Source organism: Papio anubis, chromosome 14 (assembly GCF_008728515.1).
Source record: "Papio anubis isolate 15944 chromosome 14, Panubis1.0, whole genome shotgun sequence".
Lineage (NCBI taxonomy): Eukaryota > Metazoa > Chordata > Mammalia > Primates > Cercopithecidae > Papio > Papio anubis.
The window spans coordinates 40,303,889-40,321,209 of NC_044989.1; the positions used below are offsets into that span (position 1 = coordinate 40,303,889).

The 17,321-nt window shown below is 39.6% G+C and overlaps 1 protein-coding gene across 30 annotated transcripts in view; it reads right to left on the bottom strand.

The window, feature by feature from the left end:
• The window catches only part of SLC8A1 (solute carrier family 8 member A1), a 386,709-nt gene that overhangs the window by 17,994 nt on the left and 351,394 nt on the right, over window positions 1-17,321 (bottom strand). For all 30 annotated transcript variants that reach the window (XM_009184063.4, XM_003908546.5, XM_003908547.5 and 27 more), the window contains one exon: window positions 8,825-9,100. In XM_009184063.4, coding sequence (XP_009182327.1) covers window positions 8,825-9,100 — 276 coding nt within the window. The remainder of the gene's footprint in view (window positions 1-8,824; window positions 9,101-17,321) is intronic.

Sequence of the window (17,321 nt, forward strand, 5' to 3'; positions counted from 1 at the left end):
TGCCCCTCTGGCAGTGTCCCTGGTTGGCCTTGCCTCTTGGCCTGACTACAGATCTGAGGGTCCATTCAGCCATACTGAACATTTTTGGTAGTAAAGAAATTTGTTGCTTATTAGAGTATGTGAAAACAAAATATACTTGCCCTTTAGGAGCCTCTTGGGGAAACTGACACCATAGCCACTGGGAAATATTGGCTCAGGGTAAAGTAACCCTGTTTTCATTTCCATTTAAGCTGATGTGAAATGTAGCCATCCAATTAAATATGTATGCACCCTGTCACAATGGCACCTCTCGACACTGTCTGTCTGACTTGAAATGTCAGTGTTAACAGGAGAAAGCTCATGGTCAGTGAAATTGCAGGAAACAGAAGCACCTTTGGATATGTCCACCTCACTAGAATTCCTAACATAGGGAAAAATGAAGACAGGCTGAAAATTTACTTGGTTTTTCATTTTTCAATTGCTGCAAAGTAGCTAAGGTAAATACCCCAGGAGGCCTAACTTATTCATCAGTGCATTGAAATAGAAAGTAAAGGAGATCTAACATTTTTGAGGGTCTACTATGTGTGAGGCTCTGTGTTGGGTATCTTATAAATTCACTCTCATGTAATCCTCACTACAACCCTGTGAGATGGATTTTCATGTTCCTATTATTCTGGCTTAGAGGAGTTAAGCAATTTGCCTCTGGGGGTGTCATACATCTAGTAAGTAGAGGAGGGAGGGTTGGGTTTCAACACAGGTCTACCTGCCTCTAAAGCTCATGTTATTTTATAACCCCTTAGTGCGTAGTCATTGTGCTAAGACTTTGCATAACTTCTCTGAGATGGAGACTGTCAACTGTCAATCGATCTGTGAGCTTTGCACCGAGAACAACAAATCTGTTTGAAGTAGGATGGGATGAGAAGAAATGACGGAATTAATCTGATTCTCTGCTGTCCTTCAAGGGAGCTCAGAATTCAGAATGACTGGACACAATTTCCCAAGGGGAACATGTTTGTGATGAGTGGGCATTTTTGTGTTCCCTCCTGACCACATCTCTGCTGTTAAGTGAAGAGTAGACTGAGTGTGTTTACTGGTGAGACCTTGGAATAACAAACTCCATGGTTCCCACTCCTACTTCTGCTCAGAGATCTAGAATATTGGAACGTAATTTCCAAAGCTGCCAGTAAGTCTTGGCAGAACATGACTGCTAGGAGGTTGTCCTCAACATGCCCTTCCTGGGCCCCACTGACCAGTACCTGGGTGGCCGCGTATCATAGCTGTGTTTGATCTAGCTCGGGAAGACCAAATCTCTCTTTGTGTTCAGATTCATTAGCGGCACATGGCTATGCTGAGGGGGATTATCTTGGTATTCTATTTTTTTTATTTTGCCAGCTGGGTCAGAACTGAACATCTTTCAGTGGTCTTAGTGATTACATTTTTACATATAGGAAATGCTAATAGTTTATGGGTATAGAACTGGATCTTCATTCATTTCTGAATTTTTTCAAAGCATGGACTCCATTAGGTGTTTTTCATGCCAAATAGAATAATAACAGTTCCTAACCTTAAAGAGTTTAAATGTAATCTTACTGTTGCATGCCTTGAAAGTAAAAAAATAATAAAATTGAGGTAAAGAGAGAAATTAAAAAATTTCTTAAAACATTTGTAAGGCATATGGAAAAGAGTGTACGTAATACTTTAAAAATAAGTCCAAGATGGCACGATAGAGTAGCTAAGTACTAGATTATAAAAACAAGAGATAACATGGATTCCACAGTGTACCATTCATATGAACTTTGACTAAATATGGACAAGTCATTTATTCTCTATGAGTCTTTGTTTCTTCATGTAACATGAGGATACTAGTAGTTACTATCCTATAAGCTATTACGTGATTTTAGACAGGGCCACTACAGTTACATCCAGGCATGTGGTACCCCATACATCTCCAGGAGGGTCACTCAGATTATGGGGCCTCTTGGAGTATGCAGCATACAACCTGCACAACCATACAAGTTACTTTAGGGTCCACTGAGAAGTAAAGCAACAGGACACAGTAAATTAAGTTGTAAAGTACTTGCTGTTTAAGTGTTCTACAGAATATCTTAGTTGTGAGAGTTAGAAGCCAGAAAATTAAAAACTGAAAAATATACGCTATCAATAGCTGTTTTTCTTATTTACTAAAAATAATAAAATGTTTTATGGTACAGTGCTGAATAAACAGAAAAAAAATCATTTTCAGGGGAAGGATCTAAGCATCAAAGCAAAACAAAAGGTTGAAAGGAGGAAAAATCATTTCATATCACTTAATGACATAACCTAAGTAAGATAATAAAGTATATACAGTGCCTATGCCCAGCATATAGTGGAGCTTTGTGGTAAATTTTAAAAATGTTCCCTCCCTGCTCAAAACTTCCCATTTATTCTCATTTTCTGGTGTTTTCTATTCATTTTGACTTTTTTTTAGAGTTGATCTCCACGTAAATAATAATAGTTTCCTGTATGTTATACCAATTTTCAGTTGATACATTCTCTGAGATCCATGCTATTACTTAATCTTCTTGAAAACTTTGTTTGAATTGCCATGTATCATTAGGCTGATTTTACAGGCAAGAAAACTGAAGCTCAGAGAGTCAAGAAATTGGTTAAAACCACACAGTAAGTAAGGGTTAGAAGTCTAGGTTCCTGAATTCAGCTCTAAAGCTCTCTTCTCTCTACCCTCTTGGTGCACAGTCATTAACACCACACTAAGAGAACATGGTGAACAACCAGGATAACCAGTTTTATCTATCAAGTTCTTCCTATGGAATTCAGAAGTCTAAAAGTGTTGTAATTTAAAAATGACACAATTTTCCCCCAACATAAGGTTTTATTTTATTAAAAAGGTTCTACATACAAGATTAGGGGGGATGGTAGAAACCAAAACTATCTTCTTCTCCTTCATGCCTTAAAATCCTTAGAGGGAAATAACTCCTATTTGACAGAATCCAAGGGATAAAAGAATATTCAAAACATAGGAAGGACACAGAAAATCATACAATGCCAGGGACTAAAGGACAGCCTAGCGTACCCAATTTTTAAGCTTTTCTGGCCAGGTAGCAACCAGCTGGTACCGGGAGCTAGTGGTAGAAGTCAGCAAGCATCAGATACAACCCCCACCAAGACGAGTGGAGAAAGATGAAGGCAAGACTTAATGGGGACAACACCCCCCCCACCACCACTCATCGGTATCTAAGAGTTCTCCCTGCAGTTAAAGGAGGATGCTTACTTCTATTTATTTGAATCCAATAGGAACAAGAGATGAAAGTCCGTATTTTGAATCTGGGATATAAGCTGGAATGTCCTGGCCCAATATATCCACGGCTTATCCAAGTAAACTGTAAGCTAAAAGACTGTCCAATGACTAGGTGGCCCCTAGTCCAAAAAAAGACTGGGCTCCAAATACTCCTTAAATTTCTTCCCTTTATTTTGGACCTGTTTTTCCATAGAAATAATGTGATATATAACAGTTATACACTTGTGTTAGGCTACTGCAAAATTCAGCACTCCAGAGTATACCTAATGGTTTTTGTTTTTTTGAAATGGATTCTTGCTCTGTCACTCAGGCTGGAGTGCAGTGGTGCGATCTCAGCTCACTGCAACCTCCGCCTCCCGGGTTCAAGCCATTCTTCCGTCTCAGCCTTCTGAGTTGCTGGGATTACAGGTGCCCACCACCACGCCCAGCTAATTTTTGTACTTTTAGTAGGGACAAGGTTTCACCATGTTGGCCCGGCTGGTCTTGAACTCCTGACCTCAAGTCATCTGCCCACCTCAGCCTCCCAAAGTGCTGGGATTACAGGTGTGAGCTACCGCGCGTGGCCTACCTAAAGTTTAAAAAGTACTCACCTGAGGTCTGGGTCTTGGAAGAAGGGATCATAGGAGAGAAAAGACCAAAAAAATACCTTGCTCCTCATCACAGTTCCCACCATAGCCAAAATTATGAAAGAGGAAAAACATTTGTTCTGAGGGCCTCAGTTCTCTTAAGTTTACTTTTGTCACTTCTTAAGACAATAACCTCAGATATGTCCTATTCAAGAATAAGCAACACTAAAAAACATCTATCTACCTCCCTCAATAACTTCAATTCTTAATTGTCTCTAGAAGATATTAGGAAGAAAGCAATCTGATTGAACTAACTTGTACTAATGTGTAAATGACTGATTTGTACATTTATTTATGTATACAACCCACAGACATACACACACACACAATTCTGTGTTAGGCACCATTCTAAGTGCTAGAGAAAAGAACAAGATTTCTCATGAAGCTTACATTTTAGTGGACAGAGTTAGAAAATGGTAACATTCAAAAATAAAATCTACAAAGTAATACACATATAAAATAGAGTGAAATAGTACATAAGAATGGGTTGACTACTTCACAGTTGGTGACTATAAAAGGCCTTTTTAAAGATTACATTTAAGACAAGATGTAATTGAAGACAAAGAGCCAGTCTTGTGTAAATGAAGGGGATATGAGACAGCTAGTGCAATACAAAGGAAGGAATGAGCCTGGTGTGTGGATAGAAAAAAAGGCCTACGGGCCCAAAGAACAGCAGGCAAGGAGGAGAACAGAGTGGAAAGATAGGCAGGGGCCAAATCACGTTGGTCTTGTAAGACAGAGTGATGCCTTTCAGAGTTTATCCTAAGTTAAATAAGAAGCCATTGGAAGATTGTAAGCTGTAATGTGGCCTGATTTACTGCTTAAAATGATCTCTAGCAGAAGCAGGGAGACGGAGAGAAGGCTACTGCAGAGATCTGGGTGAGAGAGGATGCCTGTGTAGACTAGGATGGTGGTGGTAGAGACACAGCTAGATGGGCTCAATCAAGACACACTTTAAAGGAAAGTCAGCCAGGTGCAGTGGCTCACTCCTATAATTCCAGCACTTTGGAAGGCTGAGGCAGGGGTGGGGGAGATCACCTAAGCTCAAGAGTTTGAGACCAGCCTGACCAATATGATGAAACCCTGTCTCTACTAAAAATACAAAAATTAGCTAGGCATGGTGGCACACACCTGTAGTCCCTGCTACTCGGGAGGCTGAGGCAGGAGAATTGCTTGAACCTGAGAGGCGGAGGTTGCAGTGAGCCAAGATCATGCCACTGCACTCCAGCCTGGGTGACAGAGCAAGGTTCCATCTCAAAAAAATAAAATAAATAAAATCAAAGGAAAGATCTGCAGGACCTTTGACCATGGTGAGGAGGAAAAAGGAATCAAGGATATCTAGATGGATGATGACTTGTTCTCCTGAGAAAGGCAAGATACAGAAAGAGTAGGATTGGTTAAAGGATAAGGCCACTGGGCAGTAGAAATCAACAATTCTGTTTTAGATATAGTAATTCTGAGCTACAAATTATATGTCTAGCATCAATACAGGGCAGGCAGCTAGTATATGAATCTAGCACTTAGGGGAAAATTGAGGCTGGGGATATACATTTGGCAGTCATTGGCATACAGATGTCATTTACACCATAGAGACTGATGTCAAGGAAGTGAGCATGGACCAAGATGAGAAGAAGGATGGAGACCAGTCTTGGGCTTACTCCAACATTTAAAGGTGGGAAGAGGCTATTTGGGAAGCCTCTTCCTCCAGACAGATAAGTGAAAAATAGTGATTCGGGAAGAGGAGGCCCTTTCTCTATTCACAGGCACGGGTCTTCAAGCTCTTACCGAAATACCTAACAGTGAGGGTAAGTGAAGACCTTTATGAATCCTTCTCTGCTAGTAGATTATGAGCATTTGCTACTAGCTGGTACAAGGAAGAAGCTTTATCTCACATGAAAATTGATAAGCTTTCCCCCATACATTTTGAATGGTATGGCAAAAACACTTTTGATGAGATACGTAGATATTAAATCCTGCCTTGAGGCAGGAGGACTAACAGGAAAGTTTTCAATGTCCGTCTGGCAATGAGAATCTAAGAATCCAAAAGTCTAACCTATAAAGAAGCAGCAGAATATCAGACACTAAGAAGGGGCCCTTCTGTTTCAGGAAAAGTGCCAAAACATCAGCCTAGAGAAAACGCTGGGCCCCGGGACCGCTGCTGACTAAATAGCAGGCTACAAGTGAAGGGAATTATTTTTCTTTATTCTTCTGCCTGCAGCAACTGGGCTTTGTCATCTAGAACCAATAGCATCATTTTTCTTAGGAGACACGATATACAGTAAAACATCGCTCTGAATCAGCAGGGTTGAAAAAGTCAGAAATACGATGTTCATCCAACAGCCTGTTCAATTTTCAGTTTTTGGAAAAAATGTTTATATAGATACGATTATCTGAGATTACCTCTGAATATATTGTTTGGGGAGCTTGCTGCACAGTTAATATTTAGCAAATTATGGAATTCTCTCAATAACAGAGCAAAGAAATCGGTGTCCCGATGGAAAGCATTTATGGCAGTGTAGGGAAACTGTTTCAACAATGAATGATTCTGCTGTATTTTCCCCAAACAGATTTTCTTACCTCTTGACGTCTCCACCTGGGTTCTAAGTAAGTTTTAAGTGGCAGAACAAGTGACTCCTCTAAACATTAAAGTTGGCTGTAATCCGTAATTCACGTTATAGGGAAAAATCAATTTTAATCATAAGGCTGCCACCATTTTCAAGAGTTTCTTAAGAAAGACACAGAGGCCTTTTGGAAGACTGACATTTAGAAAAAGCCAGCTTGAGGGTATTGGATAAGAGGTATTGGGGAATAAAAAACATTTTCAGGAACAAGGATTTCAGATAGGAAAAGCATTTTTTAAATCCTTTTGAGAACGAGATGTATTTGGTTGGACAAACTGCTGATTTTGGACAATTGTTATGAGAGACATAATTTTTGCCTTTATGATCATTATTTGCACATATTCTCCTCAGGGACTAAACCCATGACCAACAGTGTGTGCTAACTTGGACACAATGTGATTCAGTGACTTAAACCTTAGGAAAAGTGGACTCCAACATATTTTCCTATAATTACCTCAGATAGAAGCAATGGATAACCACAATGTTTATTCCTTTGGTTTTATATATAGTCTCTAATCAAAACACCTTAAGAATATTTTAAGTTTTTCTTTCTGCTTGGTAAATTTCTGGTAATTCTGGAAAAAGATGCAAAGAAAAGAACCAACATGGAACTGCTGGAATGTAGTTGGGATTGAGAGGGAGTCTGCTCTCCTCTAAGGATCAAGGGTCAACTGAAAAACTTCAAACAGCCCTGCTTGCTAAGGTGAGAGTAAGGGAACCCTCTAGGTCTCCTAGCTCCTCCATTCTCTCAGTTGGTTACCAGAAGCATGTGGAGTCTTTAATCAGAACCCCCAGGCAGGCAGGCAGGCAGGCAGTTGCATAACACCATGCCTTATAGCTGACCAGTACAAATCGGAATACTTCATCCATGGTTAATGAATGAAGTGTCCAGATTTATACTGTTCAGATTATCCTAAATTATTCAATATAAACAATCACCAGAAATACAATTTTATTAATTTTTTTCTATGTCCCATATGCTTTACTAGATGCATAATTTGCAGGTATTTTTTCCAATCTTGACCATAATTCTGCATGTTAAATATGATTATCTCTATTTTGCAAATGAAGACAGTGAGGCTCAGAGAGGTTAAGTAACTTGGCCATAGTCACTGAGACAATAAATAGCAGCCTGAAGAAGAATAATGAATTTGAGTAGAAAGAAATACATGATTTAAACTGTAGCTGTTTTCAGACTCAAACCAAAAGTCAGGCTTGCCAACTACGGCAAATTTTAGTAGAAAACAAAGTGACTATGTCAGGACTGTGGGAAATATGGAAAGTGGACAGTGAATAGCACCATTAGCACAGCTGTATTTGCTTCTACTCCTGCCTTTTTCCAAGTCTACCGTAACGCTTGTCGTTGGCCTGATATTTAGTTAAGAATGTGGGTATTGTTGCTCAAAGTAAAGCCTATATATCTGTCATGATGCTAATTACTGCTGGAGAGTAGATCCAGAGTTTCAGTTACAATAAGCTCTGGTGTGTACCAGAGTCACTTGTGAGCTTTATAACCCACATTCCTGGGCCCTGTCACTCCTAGATCTTCCATAGGTTGTTGATGGTTTTCAGGCATTTGTATTTCTTAACAAGCTCTCAGGTAATTCTGATCACCACCAAAGTTTGAAAATTATTGCTATCAATGCTGTTTGGGAGGATGATGTCTTACTCAGAAATCTGAGTGAACATAGTAAACTACAGTTGCAGGTCAGAAGAAAAATTCAGCTTGTAAGGAATGCATGAAGGGATGTTCATGAAATATACATTTGGCCTGTCCACTTTTGTCAGGATTACTTTTTTCCTGTCTTGATCAATGTTTACTTTCTCTTTCCTTTTATTAATATTTGGGTCAAGAGAATATCAGGTCTCCAGTAAGTACATTTTCCTAGTTACCTAAATGAATACAGTTTCATAGAGATCACTAAAATGTTACCAAGTATATAAAAGACAGAAATTTGGTTCTTAAAGCTGACTCTATATTTTTGTCTTTTCAAACGTGCTCATTGCAATGGGAAGCTGATCTGAAAATCTATCCATCAAACCAATCTGGTCTCTTACAGGCCATGGAGACCCTCTGGGGATCTGGGAATGCTTTCCTGTCATTGCAATGACACTGACCGGCTTCTGAACCTCGAGAAGGGCCATGACAATGTTCCGGCAGTGACATTGTTTATACCTCTGGGCTCTTGTCCTTCATAGGTCTTGGTTTGTTATCACAGCCCTTGAAATTGTAGGAAAGAAAGCGTCAAGAAGGCAAATGAACTTCTGCTACTGGGGGAATTATACATGAAAGTAATTTCTACCTGGCACTGATGTTCCAAGTGCGACGAACACGACTGCAGTCACAGAATCTTTCAGGCCAATGGTGCAGCCAAAGTGGGAAGCCAGGTCTCCAATGAAAGCTGTCAGTAGGCCAATCATGAGGATGGAGACAATGAAACATGCCCAGCCATTCCAGTATTCAGTAGGGGGGACGAAGGCAAAGAGGACCTTCCAGAACACAGTCAGAAAGTGCATCACGTAATCGAAACAGGAGGGCAGCTTCTCTTCCCCACATTCATCGTCATCGTCATCTTCCCCTAGAGAGAACGGAAGGAAGCACATTTCATCACAACCTGTGCTACCGGGTCTTCCTCTCTCTCAATCTCTCCTGTCTAGCCCAGTCATCCCTCAACTCTACGTGGCAGGAGGCCATGAGAGGTGAGTGAAGTTTAGGGTTTTCCAAGAGTTAATCATAACTAACGAATTAATTATCCAGACACTGAAATACCTCTTACTTGTGGCTCATTGGTCAATGGCAAAAAAACTTAACCCCTACCCAGTTCTGCTTCCGTGCAATCAACACACCCTTTCTACTTTCACATCTGGTGAGACTTGTCACTCAGAGAAATGAAAATGATTTCTTGCAAAAGGTTGGCAAGCCCTGTGTCAGCCTGAGAAAGAACGCTCTTTTGAAGAAAGACAACTGTAGATGGAGTTCTACCACGGTTCTTTTCTTGCAACTTGAAGTTCAACTCTGGGTTATATAATCACCTACAGGATAATCAAACAGGGCCGTTAATCGTGGCTCTAAGCTTTACATATTTCTCCAGCATCATCTCCTGTAACTATTTCAAACTCAAGCCTTGGAATTACTTGCCAAATAATTATATGCCAAAAAATGAAATTTATTTGCATTTTTCCAAACCAGATACACTTTCTCCTACTTTTGTTCTTTTGAGCTAAATGTGCTTGGCATATCCTAATTGCTCCACCCTTATCCTTCCTCACCCATCCTTTAAGACTCACTTCCTCTGTGATGCACTCTCTGACCTCCCCTGAAACCCATGCTGGGAACTGCTTCTCAGAGGAACCTCCCAACACTTGTAACTCTGGATCAGTGGTCCTCAGAGTGTGCTTCCTGAGCAGGTGGCACAGAGAACGTGTTAGAAATTCAAATTATCAGTCCCACTGAATCAGAAATTGGGGAGGGAGTGGACAGCAAGCTGGGCTTGAACAAGCCCTCCATGTGACACTGACACATGTCCAAGTTTGAGAACTGCTTTTCTAAATTGTACATGTTCATGTTCCTCTCTTCTCCAGTTGACTGAGAACCCTTCCAGGTCAGGAATTCATGCATCTTTGTATCCCTGGTGTTTGGTACCATCTCCAGCATGTAAAGTAAGGTGGTTAAGTATGTGGTAAATGAAGGAATGCATGCAGACATTTCTTTATTATTATTATTATTATTTAAGTTCTAGGGTATATGTGCATAATGTGCAGATTTGTTACATATGTATACTTGTGCCATGTTGGTGTGCTGCACCCAGAAATTTCTATTGACTTTACATAACTATGCAATTACATAAATATATATATATATATCACAATTTTGCCAATTAAGTCATATTATTAACATACAAAGAAATGCACAAAGTGTAATATTTAAAGGAACTAGAAAATCGATAATAGTATCCTAAAATGGAGATTTCACTTATAATGTGAAAGTAATGTCCATTGACATGTTTTAAAATGAGGATATTGAAAGTCATCTTTTCTTGAAGTGGTGGCAAATACATGTGTTATGTGGCCATTTTGGAAAGAAGAACATCTCCTTGAAGTCTTTGTTCACCCGTTCCAACCTTGTCATCAGGGTGCTACTTTACTTGGTCCCACTAGTGCAGCTGGCAGTAGGTGGGGCTGCAATTTTGACCTGAGACGGCCAGCATAGAGCACCTGTGTGCAGTCTTCATGAGACACTCTGTGGTGGGCAAGCCATTGGGTGCAGATGATGATTGAGAAAACCCTCTGAAAGCACAAGAGATTTAAGGGAAAAACACCTCTCAGAAAACATATAAAGAGGAATGTCTGGATTTGTCTTCTGTCATTTTACAGGAAAAGAGAAGAGGCAATGGCCTGCTCTTCCGTGAGCACATGGTTGGAATTATATAAATACACTTTGGGGGTATGTGAAGAAAGCAGCCTCATAGTTGAGGCTTGAGATAAACTGCTGGGAGAATCCGCTGCGGATGAGTGGAACTGCCTCTGCAGAACTGCCCAGTGAGGAGCTTGAGTTAGGTCAGCTCATCAGAATGTTTGTGAGTGTAAAAGCATTGCCGACCATTCCCTCTGCTGTTCATGCAGTATTTATTATATCAACTTTGCCTGGAAGCAGAAGATCCTTTTTAATAAAAACACCTGGGATGGGCTGCACTGTGCCTCCCCAGAATTCGTATGTTAAAGCTCTAACTGCCAGCACCTCAGAATGTGACCTTATTTGGAAACAGGGCCTTTAAAAAGGTAATTAAGTGAAAATGGAGCCATTAGGGTGAGTTCTAATCCAATATGACTGGTGTCCTTATAATAAGAGGAAATCGGGATGCGCGAGAGACACCAGGGATGTGCGTGCACAGAGGAAAGACCATGTGAGTGTTCAGTGAGAAGACAGACATTTACCAGCCAAGGAGATTGGTCTCAGGAGAAACCAAACCTGCCAACACCTTGATCTCGGATTTTCAGTTCCCAGAACTGCCAGAAAAGACATTTCTGTTATTCAAACCACCCAGTCTGTGGTATTTATTACAGCAGCCCTAGAAAACTACAACAGCCCTTCGGAAGCCTCCCTATGTCATGACACAGAAATGTAGGAATAACTACTGAGCATCTCTATTACCTACTCTTTTTGTTTTTGTTTGTTTCTTTATACATTTCTTCTTTTTTCCTCCTTTTACTTTTCTTCCCACTTCTCTTTTACCCTACGCTTTAGCTCCAGGTAGAACTTCATGTGAGAGAAGAAATTTTCAGGGTTTATTTGAAGGAGGAAGGAAGAAGAAAGCCACATTAATACATTCCCATTCCCAGCTTCTCCTCTTACCCACTCCCCATTCCAACCGGCTGGGAAGGGTACCTATACTCAGAAAAGTTGAGAAAAAACACTAGGTTTTCTAGTTGTATTTATTTTGGATCATATCCTTTTTAATTTCTATATTTGTGAACATTTTATAATTTGACAGGGCATATGAATAAAATGGTTTGGAAAACATTTTAATCAATCATTCACAGAAACATGAACTATGCTGCGTTTTCTCCACAGAATTACTTAATTTGGGGCATCTAAATCTCTTAGTTTGGAGATGAGCAAGAAAACACATAATGAAGCTTCTCAGAAGACATGTCACTTGTAACTTGAGAGTAGACATTATATTTGTCTTCAAGATGGAAATAACACCTTTCCCATGAGAGATGTACACAGGAATAATTAGATCATCTTTGTAAAGTGTCTGAGAACATTTCAAGGTAATGATTATCATGGTAGTTATCATTATTTCCCTCCATTTAAGATTGTTACTGTGTTTCTCCAAAATTATTTGTTTAGTCAACATGCTGGGTCCTAAGGTTACATTCTAGGTTTTTAAAAACAAAAATTAATTTTGCCCTCTGAAATTACCTTCATGATCAGTTAATGAAAAATGTGTGTGTGTGTGAGACAGAGAGAGAGCGAGTTCTTCCTGTAGGCTTCCAATATCACAATCTTAAATGTTTTAATGCGTAAGTCTGGAATGGGAAGCCCATCTGCTTTTATAACATTTGAAAGGAAAAGTGGCCTCCCATCCTTTTCTCCCAGTGAGATTCTCTGGGATCTCACTGCTCTTTATAAATTTTAATCTCCAACTCAGACATCACTTAAATATTAAAAATGACCACGGACTGCCATGCATGATGCACAACTACCCTGTCTTGGGAAAGGACAAAGAAATATTATGTTCATCCATCACCATCTGGACTACACTTAAAAGTCTGTTCTTTCTTTGGGAAGAGTAGTGAAACATTAAAAAATCCTAGGAGCATCTTTTATGTGACAGCAAAGATGATGGTAGTATGCCTATTCTGTGGTTGTGGATGTTCACCAGCCTAGGGTTCCTGGAGGCTACATAATTCTTCCAAGTCCCTTCTCTGTGTTAGAAAAGAAAGACACGTTGGTGGGTTTGCTTTTACAGAATATCGAGTAAATTCCTCATATCTCAGAATCTTTCTTTTCAGCTAATGGAAAATAACCTATATTTGATTAATCCTTCCTAGTGCCTTTTAAATGGCTTCCCTGATACACATGGGACTTTTAAAATATAACTACAAAAATAACCAAATCATTAAAAATGCAGATAGTGCACAGGGCGTCAGTTCAGCTATTGATGTAATAGTACTTGCACCGTTCCAGTTCGGAAGCATGAGAGCAACGGCATCATCAGCATGACTGACCGTGAAAGACAAACCCCTGGGCTTGGCACATATCTTTTAAAGTAAACAGGGGTTTCTTTACATCTCTGTCTCTACCTGCTCAGGGCTTGGATTCAGGGAGAGCTCTGAGAACCAGAAAAAGAGACTGCTGGAAGGTAATGAACACTTGGGTCAGAAGGCTTAAGTCTCTATAGTTCTGACAGCTTGTTTTGGGGCAAGACACTTAAATTTCCCGAGCCTCAGTTGCTCACCTGTCAAATGAGTTTCCTAACTCCCACCTTCCAGAGCTGTTGTGGGGACTGGAAGAAGAAATGCTCAAGTCCTTTATAAAACGGTATGCCTCTTTATAGACAAATGTGCCATATTCCATTGTTACTTGTCTGAAGGAAGGCAGTAAATCAATACAATGTGAGTATCCTGATTTCACTGAATCTATATTCTGTTTGAATGAGCCATTATCATTCATTTCCCCAAGCTGCTTGCTTTTAAGAAAAGAAAGAAAAACAGGAAGGGAACGTGGTGGGGTGTCTCTTAAGTGACAGGCACTGAGCTAAATTCTTTCACATACCTGATCTTATTTCATCCTTAAAATAACCCTACAACGTGGGCATTATTAATCCCATTATACATATGAAGATTCTGAAGTTCAGAGAATTTATGTGACTTGCTAAAATAATCTCACATAGAATTTAAGTGACTGACTTGACATTTGTTCTAACAGTCCAGGGAAAATTTTACTATAGAAAATGCCTTATGGAAGAAAGTTGGGGAGTTTAGTATCACATATTGATTCAAAGTTTGAGTCAGAATTTTTTTAATGCCTGGTGTTATACAGATACAGTGGTACCTTTTTTTTTTTTCCTTAGGAATGTGAAAATATGAGGTGCCATAATTAGTATTTGTATTCTTATACTTTCTAGATATGATTTTTTGGGTGGTTTATTTCTTTGGCAGAGCCAGCCATAAGCTCTTTCTCAGATCCCTGGGGACCAAGAAAACATGGGAAATTAAAAGATCAGGTAAAAGCAGGGGATCGTGGTGTGACTGTTTTGGAACCTTTATTTTTTCTATTTAAACATTTGTTTAAAATTGTATCCTATACGTTTGAGATTAACAATGTCATGTTATGGGATATATTTAGATAGTAAAATTATTATAGGGAGGCAAATTAACATCTATCATCTCATCTAGGTACTTTTTCCTGTGACAAGAGCAGTCGAAGTCTACTTATTTAACAAACATTTCTAATACAATTTCATTAGCTTTAGTCCCCATGTGGTCCATTCCATCTCTAAACATGTTCATCCTTCCTATCTGCTATTTTGTATCCTATGACCTATGATTCTCATTGCCTCCGGCAACACTTGCCCACAGTAAGATGGTAACCACTGCTTCATTCTCTATCTCGGTGTATTTGAGCTCTTTTCAAACATACGTATTCCACATACAAGTGAGACCATGCAATATTTTTCTTTCTGTGTCTGGCTTATTTCACTTGGCATAATGTCCTCCAGGCCCATCCATGTTGTGGCAAGTGGCAGAATCTCCTTTGTTAAGGTTGAATCATAAGGAATCTCTCCTTTAGAGTGTGACAAGTTCTTATTTCCATTTCTGGTTGCCAAAGGTCAACCATCCAGTTCTGAATCAACATCCTGGTTTGTCTCTAGCTTATCACCCTTGAATTTGGGAAAGTGGCCTGAATCCTCACAAGTCTGTATGTAAAGTAGTCTGGAAAGTGTATGCTGCTGTTCATCTGTGGATGTGTCTGACTTGCAGTTCTTTCCGGGCACTCAATAGACTTTATCCTCCAGAATTATGACTTTTTTTGCAATCTGACATACAGTAATTACAAATCAAATTCTACTCTCCTGTTATATATTTCTGTTTCTCTTTGCTTTAAAGGTTCTGAGAGAATCATAAAGTATAAACGATGAAAGACCTCAGCAATCAGCTAAGAAAAATAAAACTGAGAATGGTGATTCAGTTGATACATTTTTGTTCCCTAGTTTGCATCTGTGTATATCTGTTGTGTATGTGTGAGAAACTGTGCATGCATGTGACACCATAAGGGCCAGCGGTTTTTACTGTTTTGCCCATAAAATGATCTGAAACTTCTTTTCTCTTTCTTTTCCCTTTTACATGCTTTTACCTTATGTCTAGTAAGAAAACAATTATCTCTTCCCACTCTTAATGGCCTCTGCCACTAAATTCAGTAACACAAAGATTCCCAAACAAGAGTTTATCTCTTTTTTTTTTTTTTTGGTATTTTGGAGATGTGCAATAAACATTTCTCTGTAACTTAATTGGTGGGAAGTACTTAGCATATTCTCTGATGCAAAGTAGATGATGTAAACAACTTTTCTTCTAAGTATATTGAAAGACACTTCCTATCAAAGACAGCTCAAAAAACAATTGGTTTGAATTCCTAGATCTATGAGTTGCCAGTGCACAGAAGAAAATGTAGGCATTTTCTTCTACCAACTGAAACGTGGGTTTTAGAAAATACCTGAACTTAAAGCTTCAGGAGGCTTTTGGACTATGCCAAGGTCAACCCCTGCTTAATGTGAATTTCTTTAAAAATTCTCTGCCAAATGGTTACTTATGCCACTTCTGAGAGTTTCGGCTATTAGGGAACTCATAATCTCAATCCAGGTTTAGAGTCTCTGGCAGTCAGCTTGGGCGGTTAGGTTCTACTCATTTGTCCAGGCCCCATTCCCTAGGCCAGTGGTCCCCAAACTTCTTGGCACCGGTGACTGGTTTTCTGGAAGACAATTCTGATGGTTTCGGGGTGATTCAAGTGCATTACATGTACTGTGCACTTTATTTCTATTATTATTATGTACTCACCATAATGTGGAATCAGTGGGAACCTGGAGCTTGTTTTCTGGCAACTGGATGGTCCCATCTTTGGGTGATGGGAGACAGTGAAAGATCATCAGGCATTAGAGTCTCATAAGGAGTGCACAACCTAGATCCCTCGCATTGGATATCAATACTATTGTACATAAAATCTGGGTATTTGTAACTTGGACTACTGGACTGTTCTTGAATGGAGAAGACACTATACAGGCTCCATTAGCCATCCCTACCTGCTTCTTCCAAGCCACAGCTAATCTGTGGGCCATCCTGCTACTACTTAAGGGGTTTGGGCCAGGTGATGTGTGACAGTATTGGAAAGGGCCTCAAGAAGGCAACTCACTGTCTATTAATAACTTTTAAACCTGGCTGAAATGAATGAATATCTAGATGAAATCATCCACGAAGAACAGGATGCTTACCAGCTTAAGCCATTATGGTCTTTGCTGGGATGGTAACATAGCACAAGAAATATTTAATGTGACAGAAATATTTCTCAGCAAATGTAGCCACTGTCAAAATGAAAAATGGATTCACTAAGGAGTTCTAGCTCCATGAAAGTTTGATTATTACCAAAATGAATCTGTTTAAAGCTGAAAACTGATTGGTGTCTCTTGTTCCTAAAAAAATTCCGCTATATGAATTGAATGCTCCTAATTAATTACAGTTTAACGTAATTAGTCATGTGTGTTTTCGCCCCAAGCTTGGTTGTTCATAAAATAACTCCAAGTTAGGGTAAGAATCTTATCTTGAAATTCAGAGTGTTCTCTTACCCTTTACTAATTGTAGGATTGACAGAATTCCAAGCTCCTGAAATAGAGAAACATTCCCTGTATACTTGAATAGCTAAGAAACAAGGCTTTGTCGAGTAGAATTGATACTCAGCAAGTACAGATACCACCTGCCAGTTTAGATGGTTTAGTTACAGTGGGTAGTATGTGGGCACACCAGGTTCTAAGACTGGCCTGAGGACTCTGATAACACTTCGTAAATATCAGCAGCTGTGTCTAAATTAGCCTCCTGTAGTGTGGGAAGTTGAGTCTTGAAGCAACTGTTTGGGCAGTGATAACCCTGTAATTTTCAACAAACATATCAATGTTATGTCCTAGAAAATGTTAACATGTATATAAAGGGTAGATGTATACCCAGGGCTGCTCCTCATGCAGAGGGGCATAAACACCGCCCAGAGCCTCTTAAGATGCTGCTGTGATTCATCTATGAATTCAGGTT